The sequence below is a fragment of the Epinephelus moara genome, chromosome 9, assembly GCF_006386435.1.
Source record: "Epinephelus moara isolate mb chromosome 9, YSFRI_EMoa_1.0, whole genome shotgun sequence".
Taxonomy (NCBI): Eukaryota; Metazoa; Chordata; class Actinopteri; order Perciformes; family Serranidae; genus Epinephelus; species Epinephelus moara.
In genome coordinates, this window is record NC_065514.1 from 1657723 (window position 1) to 1678904 (window position 21182).

Below are 21182 nucleotides of genomic sequence, written 5' to 3' on the forward strand. Positions count from 1 at the left end.
AACCAGACACAACTCAGCCCTGAGCAGAGTGAGCGTCCTCTACTGACCAATCAGACTGCAGTGTTCACAGCTCCACCTTTTAGTACCAGATCTGTGTGCTAGGTACCCCAACAGAGGGGGGACCAAACATGGGGACGCTAAGGAACGCTTCTGTTGGTACCATCCACAACTTTTCACTGTGGAGACAAAGTGAACTGAACTGAACTGAACTGAACTGAACTGAACTGAACTGAACCGAACTGAACTGAACTGAACTGAACTGAACTGAACTGAACTGAACTGAACCGAACCGAACCGAACCGAACCGAACCGAACCGAACTGAACTGAACTGAACTGAACTGTTCGGTGGAAACGGGGCTTATGACAAAAATTAATCAACAAAACTGTTCGGTGGAAACGGGGCTTATGACAAAAATTAATCAACAAGTAGTTTCAAAATTATTTAAGTAAACAGTCTCAGTGCTTCTAATACGACTTCCATCACTGATAAATCTGAGTACAACTAATGACTAAAAATTCCTTTGTTTTCTCGTCATATTCTACTAATTTGTCATATTCATATGGCCTAGGCTGCAACTGCAGTGATCTTATGCATAATGACAGTGTGTGTGTGTGTGTGTGTAAATGTGTGTTGAGTGGTGAATCACGGAATGAAAGTGTCAGCCATTTCAGAACATTTCCTTTCTTACTGACCCCACCTTTCACTCTCACTCTGAACCCTTCAAGGCACACACACACACACACACACACACACTCAGACATCAATCTGTCAGGTTGCCACATTGTCCACAATGATCGCCACCCCTGACATTTACATACATTGGGGACAGGAGGACAAAACGACGAGGAGCAGGATGAGAAAGATGAAGCACGCTGAGCTGTTGAGTAAATGAGGCATTAAAATATTCGTACTCAGCAGCCGCTGCCTCATCTCTTGTGATGTCTAATGCTCAGTCATATAACAGTTTGTACCTCCACTGTAGCTTAATCAGGCTCTATGGGCAAGTTGAGACTTAATGATGATGCTCACCGGTCATGTGTGCGGCTGATTATTCAGATAATTCGGGGTTGGCCACGTCAGGACCCTTAAAAATAGGGACTAAAATGTGCTTACAATGAGGAGGAAACTGTGCATCAATTATTTAATATTTTCTCTCCATACTGTCAGCGAAAAGTCTGCAGGATCAGTCAATGAGGGAGGTGTCGAATGTGTGTCAGCAGCCTGGTTTGGACCAGAGGCGAGAAAGTTGAGGTCATGCTTTCCTCCAACAATGTTCTTGTCAAAAGATAATGAGCACGCTCCTCCGCAGTGAAACTGTCCTCAGATATGCACATAGCAGACCAGACTTCAGTAACACATTATTGCTAACAGTTCACAGTCCGTGGTCGGCAGTCAGCCCCAATTAACGCCTTATTTTCAAGCAGCTGCACACGTACATGGTGCCCGTGCACTTAGACATGACTGGCAGATGTTTGGGAAGTTAATGGCCAGAGGCGTGGGTACAGCAGTAGGTGTGGTAGAGCTGAAATAAATCATGGATAATCAAATTAGCCTCTCAGAGCTTTTAAAAGGAGTGCCTCTGCAGCCGTGGCGCACTGACAGCTGAATGGACAGTGAATCCTCTGTAGTTGTGATTTACAAGCAGAATAATGTACAGAACTGCTTGTACAGTTTTGTTTGGAGGGGATAACTCGGTCACTGATTTCATTCTGGGCAATTGTGTTCACATGAACTGAACATGAAGCCAGTTTGTACGTTTCATTTTGTCATTTCATTTTTTTGTGCCCTTCCAACACAAGATTTTACACAAAATATCAGATGATGATCTGCAACAGAATAATTCAGATTTAATGTTTTGAAAAGGAGCAGTATAAAACCAAAGTAGCCCAGTTGCCCGAAGAAAATGTTAGCATTGTACATTTTTGCAAATCATGAATATGTTACATTTGCATGTTTCTTACATATCAGTGTTTCTAAGGTGACGTAATATATGAGCTGACTTTGCTATCGGAGGTGGAAGGGGTGGTGTGACACTTCAGCAAGATGGCTTCCAATCTTCAGATCACTGTTCAAGACCAACGAACAACAAGAACGGTTGTGATTTAGCAAGTCACGGCTTTTTCGGCACGGAACATGTTTTTTGTACCAAACCTGTCACTGTTTTGCCAGTGAATTATGAGGCACCAAACGTGGGTGTTTTGTAGTGACACGCCACTGTTCTTCCAGCAACTGTCTGAGACCAACAAACAACAAAACAGATTGTGATTTAGTCAGCGACTGGTGTGTTTCTAGTGGCTTTTTAGGCAGCAAACGTGGGTGTTTTGTAGCAACCCCTCGCTGTTCTTCCAGCTGCTTTTAAGGTACCTAACGTAGGTCTTTTGTAGTAACCTGCCGCTTTTTTCTTCAGCATATTTTCAGGCACCAAACTTAGGTGTTTTGTAGCAACCTGTCACTGTATTCCCAGTAGAACCTGGGTGCTTGTATCAACCTGCTGCTTTTTTTCCCCAGCGGATTTTCAGGCACCAAGCATGGATGTTTTGTAGCAACCCACTGCTGTTTTCTGGCTCATTTTTAGCTTTGATCAGCTTTTTAGGTACCTAACGTAGGTCTTTTGTAGCGACCTGCCACTGTTTTTTTCCAATGGATTTTAGGGTACCAAACGTGGGTGTTTTGTAGCAACCTGTCACTGTTTGTTCAGTGTCTTTTTCAGGCACCAAAGGTGGGTGTTTTGTAGCAACCTGTCACTGTTTTTCCGGTGGTTTTTAGGCATTAAATGTGGGTGTTTTTTAGTGTGTTGTCACTGTTTTTCCAGCAGCTTTTTAAGCACTGAGCACAGGTGTTTGGTAGCGACCTGTCACTGTTTTTCCATTTGTGTTTTTAAGTCCCAAATGTTGGTGTTTTTTAGGGTCCTTTCACTGTTTTTCCAGCAACTTTTTAGCCACCAAACATGGGTGTTTGTAGCAACCTGTTGCTGTTTCCCAGCAGTTTTTAGGCACTGAATCTGGGTGCTTGTATCAATCTGCTGCTTATTTTTCCCCAGCGGATTTTAAGGCACCAAACATAGATGTTTTGTAGCAACCCACTGTGATTTTTTAGCTCACTTTTAGGCATTGAATGTGGGTGTTTCGTACGGACCCATCACTGTTTCCAGCAACTTTTTAGGTACCAAACGTAGGTCTTTTGTATTGACCTGCTGTTTTTATTTTCAGCAGATATTTAGGTACCAAACATGGGTGTTTTGTAGCAGCCTGTCACTGTTTTTTTATGCACTAAAACAGGGGTTTTTGTGGTAACCTGTTGCTGTTTTTCCAGCAGCTTTTTAGTTACCAAACGCAGGTCTTTTGTAGTAACCTGCCACATTTTTTCAGGGGATTTTTAGCTACCAAACATGGGTGTTTTGTAGTGACCTGTCACTGTTCTTCCAGTGCTTTTTTACATCTACATAACAGTGATGATTACAGAGAGGTAATTCCCTGTACTAATCTACTAGAAAGTGTTAATAGTAGCATTTTGTAGGCTGTGCCTGTGCACGTGCTGCCTCATTCCATGGTGTGCACGGACACTCTGCAGGTTCACAGGTAGATTAAATCCTTAAAACAATCCCAAAGCAGCAGAGCAGCTATTCGGGTCCAATCTGTAGCCTGAGGGGCTGTGCTTCACAATTATGCATGCGACAAATATAGCCACCAATCTCTCATAACTTAAATCAAAAACACAGCAGGACTGTAAACAGGGGAATATTGTGGTAATGTAGCACAAAGTCTTTGCTGTAAACCATAACTCAAATTCCCACAGTTATCTTTGAATAATTCATACAAAAGAAATGAAGAAGAAGAAGAGTTATGGAAAGGTGTCTTGATTATGCAGTCCTGTAAAGAAGGCTTGAGTTGATTAACTGTCTCACTCAGTGTTCTGACAATGATTGTTGTGTGCATGTAAACTTAGCCAATGACCACATGCACATATTTTTTATTTTATTTGTTTATTTTATTGCAATAAAACAAAACAAAATTTAAGAGCAGATGTTTTTATCTTCTCACCTCACTGCAGTGATGTAAAAGTTTACTATGTCAGTATACAATGACATCAATGCTGGGCAAAAGTGTACGTTTTATTTTAACATTGGGAGGAACAGATAGGAAACATGGTGTTTGGGGTCCTACTCAGGAAATTTTGAGCTACAACTTCTTAATTGCTTGCATTCTGGTGAATTTTTATGCATCTTTTGTGCCTTTTCTGCATCAGTTTATGGTGGAGATATATTTAGTTTCATCAAAATTAAAGTCCTCTGCTACTTTCATAATTTTATTTTGGGCTGACAAGTTCACATGTTTTAAATACTGACGGGGACGTGTCGCTGCCTGTTGCAAAACACTTAAAACTTAAAATCAGAGGGCAGCAAAACACTGCTTTTGAGCCTCATGCAAAGTTACTCTTTGATGTTTAAAGAAAGTCTGTCATTAAAGGTTTTTGTGCAAATATTAAACAGGTAAAACACTCCTTTTTTGCTGTAATATTTTAAGCTTCATGTTTGTGCACATCCACCAAATGAAGCCATGATGATAGAAGAGATCGTCTGTATCCCCGAGCTCAAATTTCTGATACCAAACATTTGCACTGACTGTCTCATCTCATCTGTTTTCCTGCCCACTCTGCGAGCAATATCATGGGAAGACACAAAAATACCAAACAGACACATTCAAGGAAAAAAACAACATTTGCCTCAGTTCACAAGCTGACTGCGTTTGATTTCCACTGGCAGGAAATTTGGCCTCTGCTCTGTCAGTTGGCCACCAGTGATTTTAAACCTTAAAGGCAGATGTGTGGAAGCTTTCCAAACAACCAGCAACACTTCAAGTACACAAAGGAACATTTTGGGAATGAGTTTATGTTGACTGCTTTCTAAATGATGTGAAATAAAAAGGGAATTTTTATCCTCTGATTTTGCAGTTCACTTTTAAATACTATACTATTAAGGGGAATGTAACTGACCTACTGGATAATCACAAGAATTTAGGTACCGTGTTTGACAAGAAGTTGAGCTTCCAATCAAATGTAGATGCAGTTTCTAAAAGGTCCGATGACGTCTGTTTTTCTTGAGAAAAATAAACTCTCCTAATGATGACTCTGGTTTATAGAAGTTTTACTGAGTCTGTATATTCCCTCTGAATCGTGGCCAAGTGGCATCCTCCGGGGCTGAAATATGAGGCCAACACAGTGGTGCCAAAAACTGCAGTTCCTCTAATGACCACTTGAGGCTGGCTCCAAAAGTGAGTCAATCTCCACAGACCCCCAGAAATAAACATGTTCATTAAAGTTTAAAGTTAAGTATAAAGTTAAGCATAATTGAGCCCGGTCTCACTCCGAAGTCGTCGAAATCCGACACTTGGGCAGCGTCAGAAACCAACGAAAAAAGGCATCATTTAACGTCAGCATGCTACGTGGCCGGTTGCCGCAGTTTAATGGTGCCCCGCGGCGTCAGGGAGAAACGTGGCAGCTAACAAGAACGAACGTTTGGGCAGGGAAAGTCCGACTGGGGTGGATCCATCCAACAAACACTGACTTCCACCTGGGAAGCCGGTGTTTGCGTCCCGTAAGATTATAAAGCCAAACCCTGTTCTTTTTTCCTAAATCTAAACACGTGCTTTTGTTGCCTAAACCCAACCAACGTCAATTTGCCTTGTTGTACAGACATTGTGCGTTTATGCAAACTGTACATTTCCTGTGAAAACAGAAGTGTATTTTGAAAACAGACAATGCATGTAACAGGCTGAAGTTGACACGACGTCCCAGAACGTCAACAACCAGCACACCCAGGGTACCTTGGACGTCGTATGTGGACGACCAAAACGTCAATATGTGACAAGGTCGGGGTGAGAATGTGTTGCATAATTAAGTGCAGGACACTTTTTGAGTGGCAGGCTAGCCCTTCAAACACAGAGATCGTACTCTAAGGTTGCTATAGGTGCCTTCAATATGCTGCCTTTGCGTTCTTACATGGAACCAAACAACAGCGGCGTGATGCGGCCCACATGTGCAGACCTGAGTTTGCAGGAGGGAGTGTGGCGATGGAGGAGCTCAGACAGGTGGGAGGAGCCAGGTTGTGGAGGGCGTTATAGGTGATGATGAGGAGTTTGAAGTGGGTATGCTGGGGGAGAGGGAGCCAGTGGAGGTTATGAAGGACGGGGGGTGATGTCGTCACGTGTGCGACAATGAGTGAGAAGATGAGCAGCAGAGTTTTGGATGATGAACCGTAGAGGAGACTGTTGCAGTCGTCCAGTCTGGAAGTGATGAATGCATGGATGAGTCTCTGCAGCTGAAAAGGAGAGGGATGGATGAAGGCGGGTGATATTTCAGAGATGAAAGAGGGCTGTTTTGGCGATGTCTTTGATATTGGTGGGGGGGGGGGGGGTTTCGGTGCTGTGCCTCTAGAATCTCTGCTGCTCACGGTCATTTCATAAAGCCCCAGCCTCACCTGAGCTCTCTGGGCGTAAATGTCCTGAACACAGAAAATTAGAATATCCAGGCAGAGGGCAGAGTCTCTGCAGAGAATACACCACCACACTTCCAGTCAGTCAACCTGTTGGACCCCCTGCCCTCAGGCCGGCGCTACAGCTCATTAAAAACCTCGGACCACCAGACTCATGAACAGTTTCTCTCCTAAGGTCATTCACACTCTCAATCAACATATAAAATGAACAGCCACAGTGCACTCTCTCACACACACTCTCACTATATTTTATTTCTACACGGCAATAACTACTGTGGACCGGGCAATTTGCTGACTCTGGTACTTTATATTTATTGACTCTGGCACTTTTATAGCCACCTCTTTTATTTTATGTGCAGTGTGCTTAATGTTTTTAATATCATATGCAGTGTGTCTTGTGCACCAACCAGGAGTGGCCCTCCAAATGTCGTTGTGTCCTGCACAATACAACGACAATAAAGGCTTTCCTAACTTCTAATAAGCATCGTTGTGTTTTCGTTACCTTAGACTGAGCAGGTCTTTGTTTATGAAGATCATCATGTCAGTAAATGCACGCTAAATCCTGCTTAAATCTTACACGCTGGACCTTTAAATGAAGTTTATTGCTTTGAAACTTTTTGTTGTTTAGTGTTTTGGGGCCTCAGACTGGTCGTTAGAGACGCATGAAAAAAATGCCTGACATGTGCTTTCAGCTGATCACTTGGGTTTATGCATTATTAAGATAAGTCATCATGTAACCCACTTGTGAGCGATTGTGTGTGACACTTTCTGCAGTAGCTCAGCGTCCAAATGTTTCCAGCTGTGCTCCTGTCCTCAGACTTTAGTGTCTCACCCTCCTTAGTGATGCACTTTTTGGAGTTCCTGGCCTTTGTTGTCCCAGCTACGTTTTTTTTCCTGTTGTTCTTTGCATGCCACTTACATCCTGCGTGTCTCTTTCTGTGTGTGTGTTTTGGGTTCAGGATCGGGTGGACGATGAACATGTCTGGCGGTGCCCCAGGGGAGGAGCTCACGGATGAGGAGAAGGAGATCATCAACAGTGTACTGGCTCGTGCGGCCATGATGGAGGCCACGGAGCATGAGAGGATTGAGTGAGATGGAAAACTATTGTCTCTGTTGCACAGAATCACATCGGTCGACCGTGCCGAGATGCTCGCTGAGTTGAATGATTTTCGGTGTGAAACCTGTGGCAAGTTTGTGTTCTGTGCTCACATTTATTTACATGTGCTCCCAGGCGTCTCACCAGCCGGCTGGATAACATCAAGAAGACGGCGTGTGGTGACGGACAGTCGCGCTGTCTGTTGTGTGGGACGGCTTTTGGACCACAGGGGGCCACAGCTGTCCTCTGTGTGCAGTGTAATAAAGTAGGTGGATCTCTGTATTCTTTCTGCTTGAACAGGGACAGAATAGAGACGGCGCACGCAGCAGAGAGTCCCCAGAGGACGTGAGGACATCCCAGGATTTCTGTTTACTATATTTTCTATAGTGTTGTGGAGCTCCTGAGAGGTTTCCTATGGCGATGAGCACCCAGTGGGCCGTATGCTAACTTGTTCTGACACACACTCTGTGTCTCCTGGTCTGAGGCACCACATTCTGCTCCTTGTTTATTTCAGTTACTAAGCTGAGGTTAATGCTATGTGAACTGTAAAAATATATATGCTCTGTGCACCTGCCATAGGATCATTCCTCTGTGCATGTAGAAGTCTTAGTCGTGGACTGTAACTAAGTACATTTACTGTAACGTACCATTTAGTTAAGTACAAATTTGAAGCACTTGTCAGTCTCACTCCCAACTCATCAAACACTGCAGCTCAGTCAGTGGCCCTACGTTTCAAACTGTGACGCTCTGTGTGGCTGTGGTAGTTATGACAGGAGCAAAAGAGGTCAGCCATCCGGTCCTTGTGTGACCAAAGTAAGAGCTGAGTCCGCATACAAAGTCAAACATGTGGGTGTTGGCCTCCGCCAGGGTTGTCCCTCATCATCGATTCTGTTTGTGATATTCATGGACAGGATCTCAAGGTGCAGCCGGAGGGAGGAACGGGTCAGGTTAGGTGACCTCAGAATTGCATCTCTGTTCTTTGCAGATGATGTGTTTCTGTTGGCTTCATCACACTGTGACCCCCAGCATGCACTGGGGCGGTTTGAGTCTGAAGCGATTAGGATGAGCACCTCCAAATATACATGTTGAGGTGGTTCAACATCTGATCAGGATCCTCCTGGGCGCCTCCTTCTGGAGGTGTTTCAGGCACGTCCCACTGGTAGGAGGCCCCGGGGCAGACCCAGAACACACTGGAGGGATTACATATCTCATCTGGTCTGGGAACACCTTGGGGTCCCCCAGGAGGAGCTGGAAAGTGTTGCTGGGGAGAGGGACATCTGGAATACTTTGCCCCAGAAACAGTGCCAGACTTTGAAGCCATTTTAGTGGCCAAACCATGACATTACAGCTTCTGGGTCCATCACAAAGGCTCAGATCTTCGCACATGAAGTAAGTGATGGACTATGGTGTTATTTTCTGAGCTCTCTCACAGTGGGATGGTAGTTTTGTTGAGCTAAGTTCGTCCAGTGTTGGTCGATTTTTTGGCAGAGTGGGTTTAGCTTGACTGCAAATCTTTTACTGTTACTGTTTTATTTATGAGTGTAGCTATGACAGAGAGAGTAATTTGATGTCTTATGTTAGTGGTGACATCACTGTTTCCTGTAGTGTTAAACAGCCAATCAAAGTGCTCGATACAAAGTGCTACACAAAGAAGACAAAGACTGATTGATTTTATAGGTTTTTAAAGAAAAGACAGTAATAAGAGCAGAGCTTGGCCGTCAGAGGCTAACAGTCAGTACGTTTACATGCAGCTTGAGAAAATCAAATTATTGGCTTAGTCCGACTGAAATTGGACTATCCGTAGCTCGACTAACACACCTAGATAATTTGATTGAAAATTGAACTATTGCTGCAGGTATCCACTTAGTAAGCACCACTTTTTCTTTCGTGGGCTTTCATCCAGAAGAAGGAGGAGATGATGTAGCAGCAGTTCAGTAACTCCAAGAAGCAGAAGATGCACTTCTGGACGGACGAGGAAACTACATTCACGCTCCGACAACTAAAGGAGCTAAACATTGTGAAGTTTATGGATGGTCGGAAAACACGAAACACGGATTTATTTTAAAAGTTTCTGAACAAGAACCGGAACTAGATCAATACGCACTGTATTAAAAAGGACACAGCGCCGCCTATCGTATACTCAGACAAGACTAGAAGTCTGACTTGACTGAGCTTAGCTCGACTACTGCATGCATGTAAACGTGCTGACTATCTCTGGATGGTGACGTGTGAGATGAGCCCTCATGTTCGTAGTGTTCCCAGAGTATTTTATTCTCATATGACACTGCTGTAAATCACATCTGTCATATCCAAGTCCTTCTTTCCTTCTGTGTTAACAGAAGTGTCTGTCCAGACATTTGATTTAAACGCCAACAGCGCTGATGGCTTCCATCTTTGTTTTGATGAACTTCCTGCCAAAGGCCGCTGACTGAGACCTCTGCTGACCTCAGGAAAGAAACATCAGCACCATCTAGTGGACACAAAAAGCAACTGATTTTGATATTCTAGTACCAGAAGTTGTATAAAAAATATTTTTTGCAAAGATTAATAATGTATACAATAAGAGATCGATACTTGGCGTACATATTGCAATACAATGCTGTATGGACTGTTTCTCCCACCCCTACAATATAATTGAAGAATCACCCTTACAGTGTGAACAAGAGTGTGTAATTAAAAAAAAAAATCTTGATACTTTAAGCACAATTTCCTGATTATACATCCAGAAGATACATTTTCATTTACTCTGTCATTTACTTGTAACAGGGTATTTTTCTTTTGTACTCTGACCTCAGTAAAGGATCTGAATACTTCCTCCATCACTGGTCTTATGTATGTTTTTGCCTCTTTGCAGCACATGTGCAGCAAATGTGGGATCTGGAGCAACAGCAGGACGAGTCCTATGTGGCTGTGCAGAATCTGCAATGAACAAATAGAGGTGAGGGGATGAGGAGGATGAAGAACAGAGCGGGCGCGATAAAATCAAATTATGCAATTATGTCATTCTGCTGCCACCAGAACAGACGCTTTTCTCATGATATGAACCATTTTCCAGCTTTTAGACTTGTCATTTAGCAGAGAAATGCATTTCACTGTCTAGTGACCTGGAAAATTACCTCCCACTGATACCCCCTCAATATCCCCCAAAATATTTATTTCACTGCTTTTTTAATTCTTAAAAATACAGACGGTGTTTTGATCAATATGAAACATGAAGAATAAGGTCTGCTTTCTGTTTTTCTCACTGATGCAGTTATACAATGCTGTTTTGATGATGGCGCTGCAGTTTGTTGAGGTCTGTGCCTCGGGGAGCCCGGACTCTTTAAATAAATGCTCTCTCCTGTCACTCACACGCAGAATAACTACACTGTAATGCTGCAAAAACACAAAGTGGCCGAGTGTCTGCTCCACAGAATCAAGGAGTGAAGAGACAAGCGCACACACACACACACAAAAAAAATCAAATAAATCAGCCGTCCATCATACGTTTAATATATTTAAACAATCACACAATTTCACACATAATAAAGTCTGAACTGACTTTCACAGCCCAGTCGCCACAAGGAAATGTTGCATTGTACGTGTCTGCCAATGACGAATATGTTTTGTACATTTCATATCAACGTTTCTAAAGAGACGTCGTATATGAGCTGACTTTTGTCATTGGGTGGTGGAAGGGATGATGTTGTATCTACTTAAGACACCTGCCAAGCTGCAGACCACTGTTAGACACCAACGACTAAACTGCTTGTGATTTAACGAGTCTTTGCTGTTTTTCCAGCAGCTTTTCATCCACCAAATGTGGGTGTTTTTGGGGGCCAGTTGCTGTTTTTTACAGCAGAGACAGTACCACAAGAAGTGGATGGTTTTTACCAAGACATTGCTTCGTAAAAGTGTCTTTTCAGCCACCGAACGTGGGTGGTTTTGGAGGCCAGTCACTGTTTTCCCAGTGAGGATTGTGCCCCAAAAACCAGGTATTTTAAGCTAAGCAATGTATGAAAGATGCATGCACAACAGTTCGTATAAATCCCTACAAATTAGCGCCCCATGAATGACGTTAGGTCCTTAACGTACAGTTACATGATTAACGTAAAGTTACAGTGGTTAGGGTTAGGAAAAGACACATGGTGAGAGCGTGCCTTAAAATGACTTAAAGTTCACACGGATCCGAACACACGACTCCAGGGGAGAGTAAGTCCAGTTTCTGGTGACCAATCCATCGCCCCAACCTGCTTCCTTTCAAGCGTTCTTGACTGCCTCCTCGTTAACTGCTGTCAGCGCATTGGTCATGTGATTGCAGCATTTCAAAATCCGTGCAATATGTACGAATGTGGGTGCATTGCCTTTCGTAGGAAAATACACTAAACATTTGTGAGAACAGCCTGAACTAAGACACGATCTTTTCCAAACAATAACCAAGTAGTTTCTGTGCCTCAACATAACCACACCTTAACCTCCGCATCATTAAAATGTAAAGTTTCAGCATATCAGCTAAATAATAACGCACAAATTTCACGTTACTCGATTCAACAAACTCAAACTGCAGTTCCATTATTGGCCACCAGAGGCAGCCGATCTCAACCGATCAATTTCCCTCGAAATTCACATAAGGCCCGTTTCCACCGCAGGAACTTCGGGGTAATTTTACAGGGCCGGGGCCGTTGGTGCGTGTCTCCACCGCAGGAACCACCCCCGAAGGACAGAGTTCCGGAACTTTTACAGGGGCTAAACAAGTCCCTGCCTCGGAGTAGGTACTCAGAACGGCCCCGGGAGACTCCTGGCTGGGGCTTGGGGGTTACTTGGTGCTGATTGGATATACTCAAGGCGGGATGTGACGTCAACAGAAAGCAACAAAATAGCTCCTTCCATGTCGATTATCGTCTTTCTTATGTCTGGTTTCTTCTTCTTACTTCTGCTTCGTACTTCTGCTTCTTCTTCTTTGTTGTTGTTGTTCTTTGTTTGTTTCTTTGCCGCGTCGCCCTGGTCAAAATGGTCGCACAACGATTACGTCACATCCAGAGCCCAGTAACTTTACAGGAACCTTCCTCCTACTCAGCTCTCTCAGTGGAGACACGGCGGTGGAGAGGGCCGAGCGAGACGACGTTCCTGTAAAGTTCCTGCCCCCCAAATAGTACCAGGAACTTCTTCAGTGGAAACGGGCCTATAGTAGTTACTAATTTCGCCTCGTTTCACCTTTTGACCTGAGCCCCCTGTGTGTCCCTGCAGGTACAGAAGCGTTCAGGAGCTTGGTTCTTCAAGGGAAGAGTCCACCAGGGTCTGCCGCCCCCCCTCCCTCTGTCCAGACCTCGACAGTCCAGCACTGAGGACAGTTCTGGTGCAGGAGGCCACAATGGATCACAGGACCCTACAACACATCCTCAGGAACATGGTAGTTTATACAGATAGAGATAAGGGTGCAGGATTTTCAGTTACTGTTTGTACACTTTCGCCAGCAACATGAAAGTAAAAGCCAACACCAGATTCACTGAGAGTGGGTCAGACGTGATGGTTGAGAGGGATTACTGCTGTATGAGTCTAGACATTATTTTTTCGAAAAATTTTGCAGAGTACATCTTTAAGATTTTGAACGCAGGACTTTCACAGAGTATTTTTATACTGTGGTATATCTGCGTTTACTAAAAGTTCTGAGTACGTCTTCCACCGCTGCTGTGCTAGCAGCAGCACTGATAGTGTCTGTTGTGGTGGCAGTGATATTCTTATTTTGTCTCCTCAGAACCACAGCAGCAGCCATCACGTGGATCAGAACAATGGGAGCAGACAGCAACAACAACAGCTGACAGCTATAATGAGAGTCAGTCCTGTCCAGCAGCTGTAATGAAGACTGAGAGACATGTGTTAGCCTCCAAACCACCTCGAGCAAACGCACAGCAGGTCGCCCCCTCCTCAGGTAAAACACTGCTGCTCCTTCTAAGAATAAACAGGAGCCGGGCTGCGTTCAAGACATTAATAGCATCATATAAAAAGATGTTTCAGACTTGATTAATCTCTGATGTTAATGTCACCAGCTCCTGCCGCAGATGTGGAAGCAACCGCGGCCCCTCCAGCTGTGGAGCTAAAAAGACAAGCTGTTGTCTCCAGCTCCATCTCGTCACATGTTCCTGCGACCAGAGTGAATCCACCTGTTAACCCACCGGTCAACAACCCCGCCCCCTCACGACCTCCACCTGATCGGACAGAGGTTGAGGACAACGACTATGACTCAGATGACGCCAGTAAGACTGGTTTTACCTCTCAAACCAAACCTCTGTGTCACAGAACGTGACGCTGTCTTAACCAGCCCCAGATGTTCCACTAATTTTTATCACTTTGAGTAAAATAAATCTTCCTGCAGCTGTGAGAGAAGTTCCCAGACGAGTGATGAAGAGTCACAAATCAATGTTTATTTGCCTTCCAGGGAAATAAGTTCCTCTAACGTGTTCCTGTGTTTTTATTCCTGCAGCCACTCTGGGATGTCTGGAGTTCAGTCTCCTCTATGAGCAGGAGAACCACACCCTGCACTGCTGCATCGTTAAAGCCAAGGTAAACACGTTTACATACGTGACACGAGATGAAACGAGATGAGACAAGATACGACAAGACGAGAAAAGACAAGACAGGATGTGACAGGGTTAGACAAGACAGGACAAAACAAGGTTTATCCAGTAAGGGTAAATTAGATTTCTAGAAACCTTTGCAGCCAGTGACGTTTACGTGCACAAGATATTTAGGTTTTTGCCCTTTTTCTTATTATTCCTAATAAGAAGTTTACATGGGGGTGACACGGTGGTGCAGTGGTTAGCAATGTCACCTCAAAGCAAGAGGGCTCCTGGTTCGAACCCAGGGTGGGGGAACCCCTCTGTGCGAAGTTTTCTCCAGCTTCCTCTCACAGTCCAAAGACATGCAGGTTAATTGGTGACTCTAAATTGCCCATAGGTGTGAATGTGAGCATGAATGGTTGTCTGTCTCTATAGCCCCTTTTACACTGCCAGATTTTTGGTGAATGTTGGGCCGTTTTGCCGGCCAGCTGCGCGCGTTTAGACACACAGAGCCGGATTGGCAAGTTGATCCGAGGTGCCCGATTTTCCTCCTCGTAGGGTAGACATATTGGTGGAACCCTTTTTGGTTTAAACAGACCGAGGCGGCCTTCTGCAACAGGAGGAGCTGTAGCAAGAGGGAAACACAAACCTGACAGACACTGTAAAGATGAGCAACTGGGGAGACAAGGAATTGCGCGCCCTCCTTGTCCTCGCAAACGAAGAGGCCATTAACCGTCAGATGACGGGGACGGTGAAGGACGGGCAGACTTATGAGAGAATCGCTGAAGGACTGACCAGCCGCGGCTTCCCTCCCACGTCACTGTTTATGTCACACGCTGAGCTACACGTTTTGTTACTTGCTCACGCCCCCCATTGCCCCGAAAAAGGTGCATTCTGTATAAACAAAAGTAGGTAGGCGGCATTTTGCTGCACTCCCCGATTTTGTTTTTATACTGCCAATGCTGAAAAAACACTGATTGGGCTTTCCTGCAAATTTGCACAACTCCTGTTTAAAAAGGGCTTATGTTTCAGCCCCGTGATAGTCTGGTGACCTGTCCAGGGTGAACCCTGCCTCTCACCCAGTGTCAGCTGGGATAGGTTCCAGCAACCCCAAACAGGATAAGCAGTCATGAAGAATGAATGGCTGAATTTTTACATGGCTAATGAAAACATATATTACATGCAGCCTTGCATACTAAGATTAACGACAACAAGCAGGGGACTTGTTGAACTGTGTGAACACAGCTTCCCTCTTTCTTGCAAAAGTCAACGCTTTAATATTTGTATATATCCAAAAACTTGTTAATGTCCAAGTCTTTTAGAAAGTTTAAAAGTAGGTGTTTTTCCCCTTCCGACCAGAAATGTGGACTTTTCTTTTGGGCATGCACCTCTACGCCAGCCTGAAAATGTTGTATACAACGCCCTAGAGAGCTGCTTGCAGACACAAATCTACTGAGTGTGGGCAGATTTTAATTTGGTGGGAGCAGGCAGTCAAAAAAATGAACTGTAGGTCCCATGATTTATGGAAAACACTAAATTTAGGAGTGCTGCTCCTGATCAGTGTGTTAAAGTCTGTCTTTGTACCAGCCCTCTCTGTGTGCCTGTCATTCAGTGTGCACCTGGAAGCTAATGATTCACTGGCCAGTTACAACCAAGTTAGTTCACTTGAGGAGAGACTCAACTTTTTAGTGAAAAGAATATTTATTACTTGTGCACAGGAGTAAAAAAAAATATGAAAAGTCTTAGGCGATTAGACCCCACTGAGATGGTATATATTTAAGGAAGGTGATGAATCCATGGTTTCCTCCAGGTGCTCCAGCTTCCTCCCACAGTCCAAAGACACGCAGGTTAAGGCCCCTTTTATACGACAACGATTTCAACTGAAAACAGTAAACTTAAGTTGCGTTTTGGCCGATCATTTACACGACAGCGGCGTCATAGGTGCCTGAAAATGCAACAATTTGAAAACGGGCTCCAGAGTGCAACTTTTTGGAAATGGCAGCGTCTCCGTTGTCATGTAAACTTGCAATACGCAGTTCCTCTGAAAATGGAGACTTTTCGCACATGCGCATTACGGTTCCAGTCACTAGGCATGCCGACCGTCACAACAACAATGCCGAGCTCTGTTTGTGCTGCTCACCCTGTTGATTTGAAGTGAAGTGTAGATCTGTTACTGTAGCAACTCCACCTCGTCGTCCATCCAGACAAAGTTATCTGTGCATGCTTTCACCATTGTGTCTTCTTTGTTTTGGTTTGTAATCACCGCGTTGTAGAGGAAGGCGCTTCAGCGCAGGCGCATGGCGTCATGCCGTGGTGTTGCTTTGCAAATTTACACTGCCACCCATTGGCCTGGCGTGCATACTACAGCGTTTCCAGTAGATTTTGCGGCTCCGTGTGAACGGGGATCGTTTCAATAACGTCGTCATATAAACGCAGAAGTTTTTTAAAACGCAAAGGACAGACTTTTCCATTTTTACTGAAATCGTTGTCGTATAAACGGCCCCTAATTGATAACTCTAAATTGTCCGTAGGTGTGAATGTGAGTGTGAATGGTTGTCTGTCTCTATGTGTCCGTCCTGTGATAGTCTGGTGACCTGTCCAGGGTGAACCCCGCCTCTCACCCAGTGTCAGCTGGGATAGGCTCCAGCCCCCGCGACCCTCAAGAGGATAAGCGGTTAGAAAATGGATGGCTGGATGAATCCATTGTAAAAAAAAAAAAAAAGGGAACCCTCCTCAGGTTGTAGAGACTGGCGGTGGTAGAGGTGATGAGGATGAGATGAGATGAAGAGAGTGTTGATGATCTGGATGTGAAGAGGAGGTTTTTGGTGAGCTCGTCCTGGACTCTGTGATGGCTGGAGGTGAATGAGGTGGAGGAGGGTGCGATAATTCTGCCTGAAATGACGGCTGACAGCAGCAGAGGAGAGAGCAGATTTAAAATGTTGCCGTCTTCCTGATTGAAATGATGCTGAGCTTCATTTAAACTTGTGCTTACATCACAGGATCTGATGTAGCCTACTGCGTCACCATTGTTGTGACTGTATTACAGTGGATAACTTGTTTTATTGTGTGTGTCTCAGGGTTTGAAGCCGATGGACTCCAACGGACTCGCTGACCCGTATGTGAAGCTGCACCTCTTACCTGGAGCCAGTAAGGTAGAGTAATGTTAACATAACTAAAAGGTGTTGATTTAAAATAAGCTGTGCAGCTCTGATGTAGTTATCAGTTTTTTATGTCGTTGTCTTTTCTCAGTCCAACAAGCTTCGCACCAAAACACTTAAAGCCACTCTGAATCCAGTGTGGAACGAGACTCTGGTGTATCACGGCATCACTGACGACGAAATGTCACGCAAAACCCTCCGGTAAGAGCAACCTTAACCTTCCTCCTACCAAGTCAAAGTACAGTATTTACCTCTGAGATGTAGAGGAGTAGACTGTAGAAAGTAGCATGAGAAGGAAATACTCAGATTTGTACGTCAGTACTCGAGTAAATGTACTCTACACTGTGTGTCTTCAGGCTTTCTGTGAGCGACGAGGACAAGTTTGGACACAATGAATTCATCGGAGAGACGCGAGTCGCTCTGAAGAAACTGAAGTTTGACCAGAAGAAGACCTTCAGTGTTTGTTTAGAGCGAGTGATCCCGGTGAGCCCGAGGACGACACTCACATCTCAGACTGTTAAAGGTTCAGTGTGGAGTATTTAGGGGGACTTGGTGTAATCTAGCTGTGTTGTTTCCCCTTGTTTCCTGTCTTTATGCTAAGCTAAGCTAAACTAAGCTGGTGTTAGCCTCAAATTTAACATACAAATAGGAAGCAAGAAGTGAGTGTACATCCCAAACTGTTTCTCTACTACATCACCTTTTCATTGTCTCTAAGTTGTTTTGAATCAAATGCAGTTAATTTCCAGCAGATCTAGTGAGGGCGTTTGGAAACACACTGCTTCACTTAACTGGCTGCTTGATGGGCCTCCCACTGGTGACGTTAACTTTCATGGGATGCACTTGATTGGATTAATGTGTTGCTCGCTGGGCAGTCCCTGGTTCTCTGCGGCCTGCTCACAAACTTTGTTATTCCGTCGAAACAGTCCACCAAAATAATTTCAATCAGGAGAGACTCGTTCTGAAAGAAATGTGCACACAAAGATGAGAACTGCGAACAGACCCCATTGTGATGTAAAGACGCACTAGATTAGGGCAGTGGTTCCCAACTGGTCCAGCCACAGGGTCCAGACCCTTCCTTAGTCATTAGTCCAAGGTCCTCACAGTTTAATATATTTACTCACTTGTGTTTGGCCGTGTTGTCGAGCTCGTTTGCCGTCTCTGTCAAGTAGCTGTCTGTTCTGGAAACGGCGCTGGAAATTCACCGTATTTGAAAATAAAGTGTGTTTCTTACAAACCTGACACATTTGTGAGTCACTTGTGGTCCATTCAGAGTGGACTCACGACCCACCAGTTGGGAACCACTGGATTAGCAAACCTCGCCAGTCTAGATGCTGGTGGTGATGATGAGATGAGGTGAAGAGGGAGCTGAGGATCAGAATGTGAAGAGGAGTGGGCTCTAGATAAGGTGACTGGAAGTGAAGAGAGCGCGATAATTCTGCCTGACAGGAGCAGAGAGGAGAAAAGATTTCAAGTTTGGCAGCAGCAGCAAAAATGACTGAAGGAGATTGTGGCAAAGTTTGATTGGATAATAAGGAGAGGGAACGCCCACAGTCAGCTGATTGGAGGAAGTGGGATAGAGAGAGAGTTGTGAATGGGTATAGCATTAAGAAAGTTTTCCTGACTGAACTTACGCTGAGAAACTGGCAGTGCCACACTGAATCTTATTTTACTTTAGACTGACATCACCAAGTTTGACAGCACGGTCCAAGTGTCCAAAGCCAGGTGCATTGTGCTCAACGGACTCATTCGCATAAATCTAGTCTACTTTATGCAAATACAGACAGGTGAATGTGCCCCAAGCTCTTCTCCAAACTCACAAGAACACTCCCACCATGACTGCTGCGTGACTGGTTCCCCTGCTCTCCGTAGGAAATGTCTCTCTATCACCAGATCTGGTGGGAATGAGCTGTTAGTGTGTACAGAGAGAGAGTAATGAAAACAGAGCTAGTGGTGACGATGAAGATGATGATGATGATGATGATGATGATGCTAACCACTGGTTTACTCTCTTTATAGGTGAAGAAGGCTGTGGGAGGACCGGCTCGGGGCATGGCGCTCTATGAGGATGATGTAAGACCCTCACATGGATCTCAGAGAACTGTGTGTTGGATAGTGTTGGACCTTTCTGCTGCATTCAAAGAATTCAATTTGTGTAGATATGAGAGTAAAAGTGTGAAGAGAGAACAGCTGGTGATAATCTACATTTTTCTCATGGTCAGTAAACCCACAAAAAGACCAAAACCAACGTACTGTGTGTGTCCAAAGCCTGGTATGGCTCATCGTCTGTGCCACAGCTGTATCTATCTGATACTGACCTTATTAAGCAGATTGGGTCTCAGCCGGACGTGATTGACCCACATTAAATTTCTTCATCAATATCATTAAAATATTCACTGTTTCCGCTCTCAGCTTACACTCATAAAGTCGCTCATGATGGGAACTCACTTTGCAGTGACACAGCAGTGTATGAAAATAGTACCAGTGACTTTCACAAGGTGATGATTCAAGATTTCATATTTGGGGAAAAGAGAGTGCCTGTATTGTTTTGGTTTCCAGCAGATACCAGCTGTATTAGGAAATTACTGTTGTTTTTTTTCTAAATTTGTAGTTCCATTGACCTATTTGTAGTCCTTACATTTCTCTCTAAAGTCATTTTGAGTCTCTTCCTGGTCGATTCGTGTTCATTTTAGTGACATTTTGCAGGTGAGTGCCACGGTGCCTCTGGCACTTTAGGCCCCTGGGCCTGTGCCCATTAGGCCTGCTCAGTAATCCGTCCATGTTCATGACTCATTAAAGAAAAAGCATCTTCATTAGAGCCAGACTGCAGCGGGAAGCCAGACAGTGTTTAAAGACGGACTAATATGTTTTTTTCAGTCTTTTTGTCAGTGTGATGTACAAAATGTCAATGTAAATGGAGTTAAGCTTATTGCATAATACTATAGATGGAGATAATTTGTACTTAAGCACTTACATTATCTTCCATTAGTAGATATTATGATAATCACTGTATAATCCCTTCAGATATGTGCAGAAGGCAAAGAAGCATTCAGATCTCTGAAATGAAGTCCTGTTACTTTGTGCTCTCTATTACTTGTGTATATATATTTCTGTGTGTGTGTGCAGCTGAATGAAGGTGAGGATTCAGAGGAGAGGGGTCGTATCCTGGTGTCACTGTTGTACAACAGTCAGCAGGGTCGTCTGATCGTGGGCGTCGTCCGCTGTGCTCACCTGGCTGCCATGGACTCCAACGGATACTCTGACCCATTCGTCAAAGTGTATGTACCTAACCTGAACATGGTTAAAGAAATAGTCTCTCATGTCTGTACATGAAATATGAAGCTACAGCCAGCAGCCAGTTAGCTTAGCTTAGCATAAAGACTGGAAACAGGAAACTGCTAGCTTACCTACCACCATCCTTCACAATCCTCTTGATGTTACCATGGCGTTTAACAAAGTCAACATGACAGAGTTTAGCAGCACCCTTTCTGTGCTTGACCTCCGCTTTGAACACGAAGCCCGCACCTTTTCTCTGTCCCCTGATAACACGTCCCATCGTATCCTAAACTCCGTTGAAAACGCACGTTTGTTTCATCCATACAAAACAAAAAGTTATAAAAAGCAAATTACTGTTGGCTATTATTCATGACTCCATGGCTGCGATAGCTGTGGCTCTATCTATCCGTCCCATTCTCATGAACACTATATCTCAAGAACGACTAGAGGGAATTTCAACATCCACTTGGGCTTACTAATGAACGAATTTGATTTTGGTGGTCATTAGTCAAAGGTCAAGGTCACTGTGACCCTGTCTGCCTCATTCTTGTGAACACAATATCTCAAGATCACCCTGAAGGATTTTTTTTTTAATTTGACACAAACATCCACTTACTCATTTTTCAC

The 21182-nt window shown here is 44.3% G+C and overlaps 1 protein-coding gene and 1 long non-coding RNA gene across 2 annotated transcripts in view; one reads left to right on the top strand and one right to left on the bottom strand.

The window, feature by feature from the left end:
* rph3aa (rabphilin 3A homolog (mouse), a) overlaps nucleotides 1-21182 on the top strand; it is a 50390-nt gene that overhangs the window by 24368 nt on the left and 4840 nt on the right. The window contains exons 2-13 of the mRNA XM_050053837.1: nucleotides 7452-7580; nucleotides 7724-7853; nucleotides 10443-10526; nucleotides 12815-12977; nucleotides 13323-13496; nucleotides 13615-13821; nucleotides 14049-14128; nucleotides 17202-17276; nucleotides 17374-17483; nucleotides 17639-17765; nucleotides 19299-19352; nucleotides 20406-20557. Coding sequence (XP_049909794.1) covers nucleotides 7465-7580; nucleotides 7724-7853; nucleotides 10443-10526; nucleotides 12815-12977; nucleotides 13323-13496; nucleotides 13615-13821; nucleotides 14049-14128; nucleotides 17202-17276; nucleotides 17374-17483; nucleotides 17639-17765; nucleotides 19299-19352; nucleotides 20406-20557 — 1472 coding nt within the window. The 5' untranslated portion in view covers nucleotides 7452-7464. The remainder of the gene's footprint in view (nucleotides 1-7451; nucleotides 7581-7723; nucleotides 7854-10442; nucleotides 10527-12814; nucleotides 12978-13322; nucleotides 13497-13614; nucleotides 13822-14048; nucleotides 14129-17201; nucleotides 17277-17373; nucleotides 17484-17638; nucleotides 17766-19298; nucleotides 19353-20405; nucleotides 20558-21182) is intronic.
* On the bottom strand, nucleotides 9292-16977 carry LOC126396085 (uncharacterized). The gene is made up of 3 exons (XR_007570516.1): nucleotides 16265-16977; nucleotides 10379-10507; nucleotides 9292-10058 (listed from the first exon to the last, which is right to left on the bottom strand). It is a non-coding gene; the product is annotated as an uncharacterized LOC126396085 (long non-coding RNA).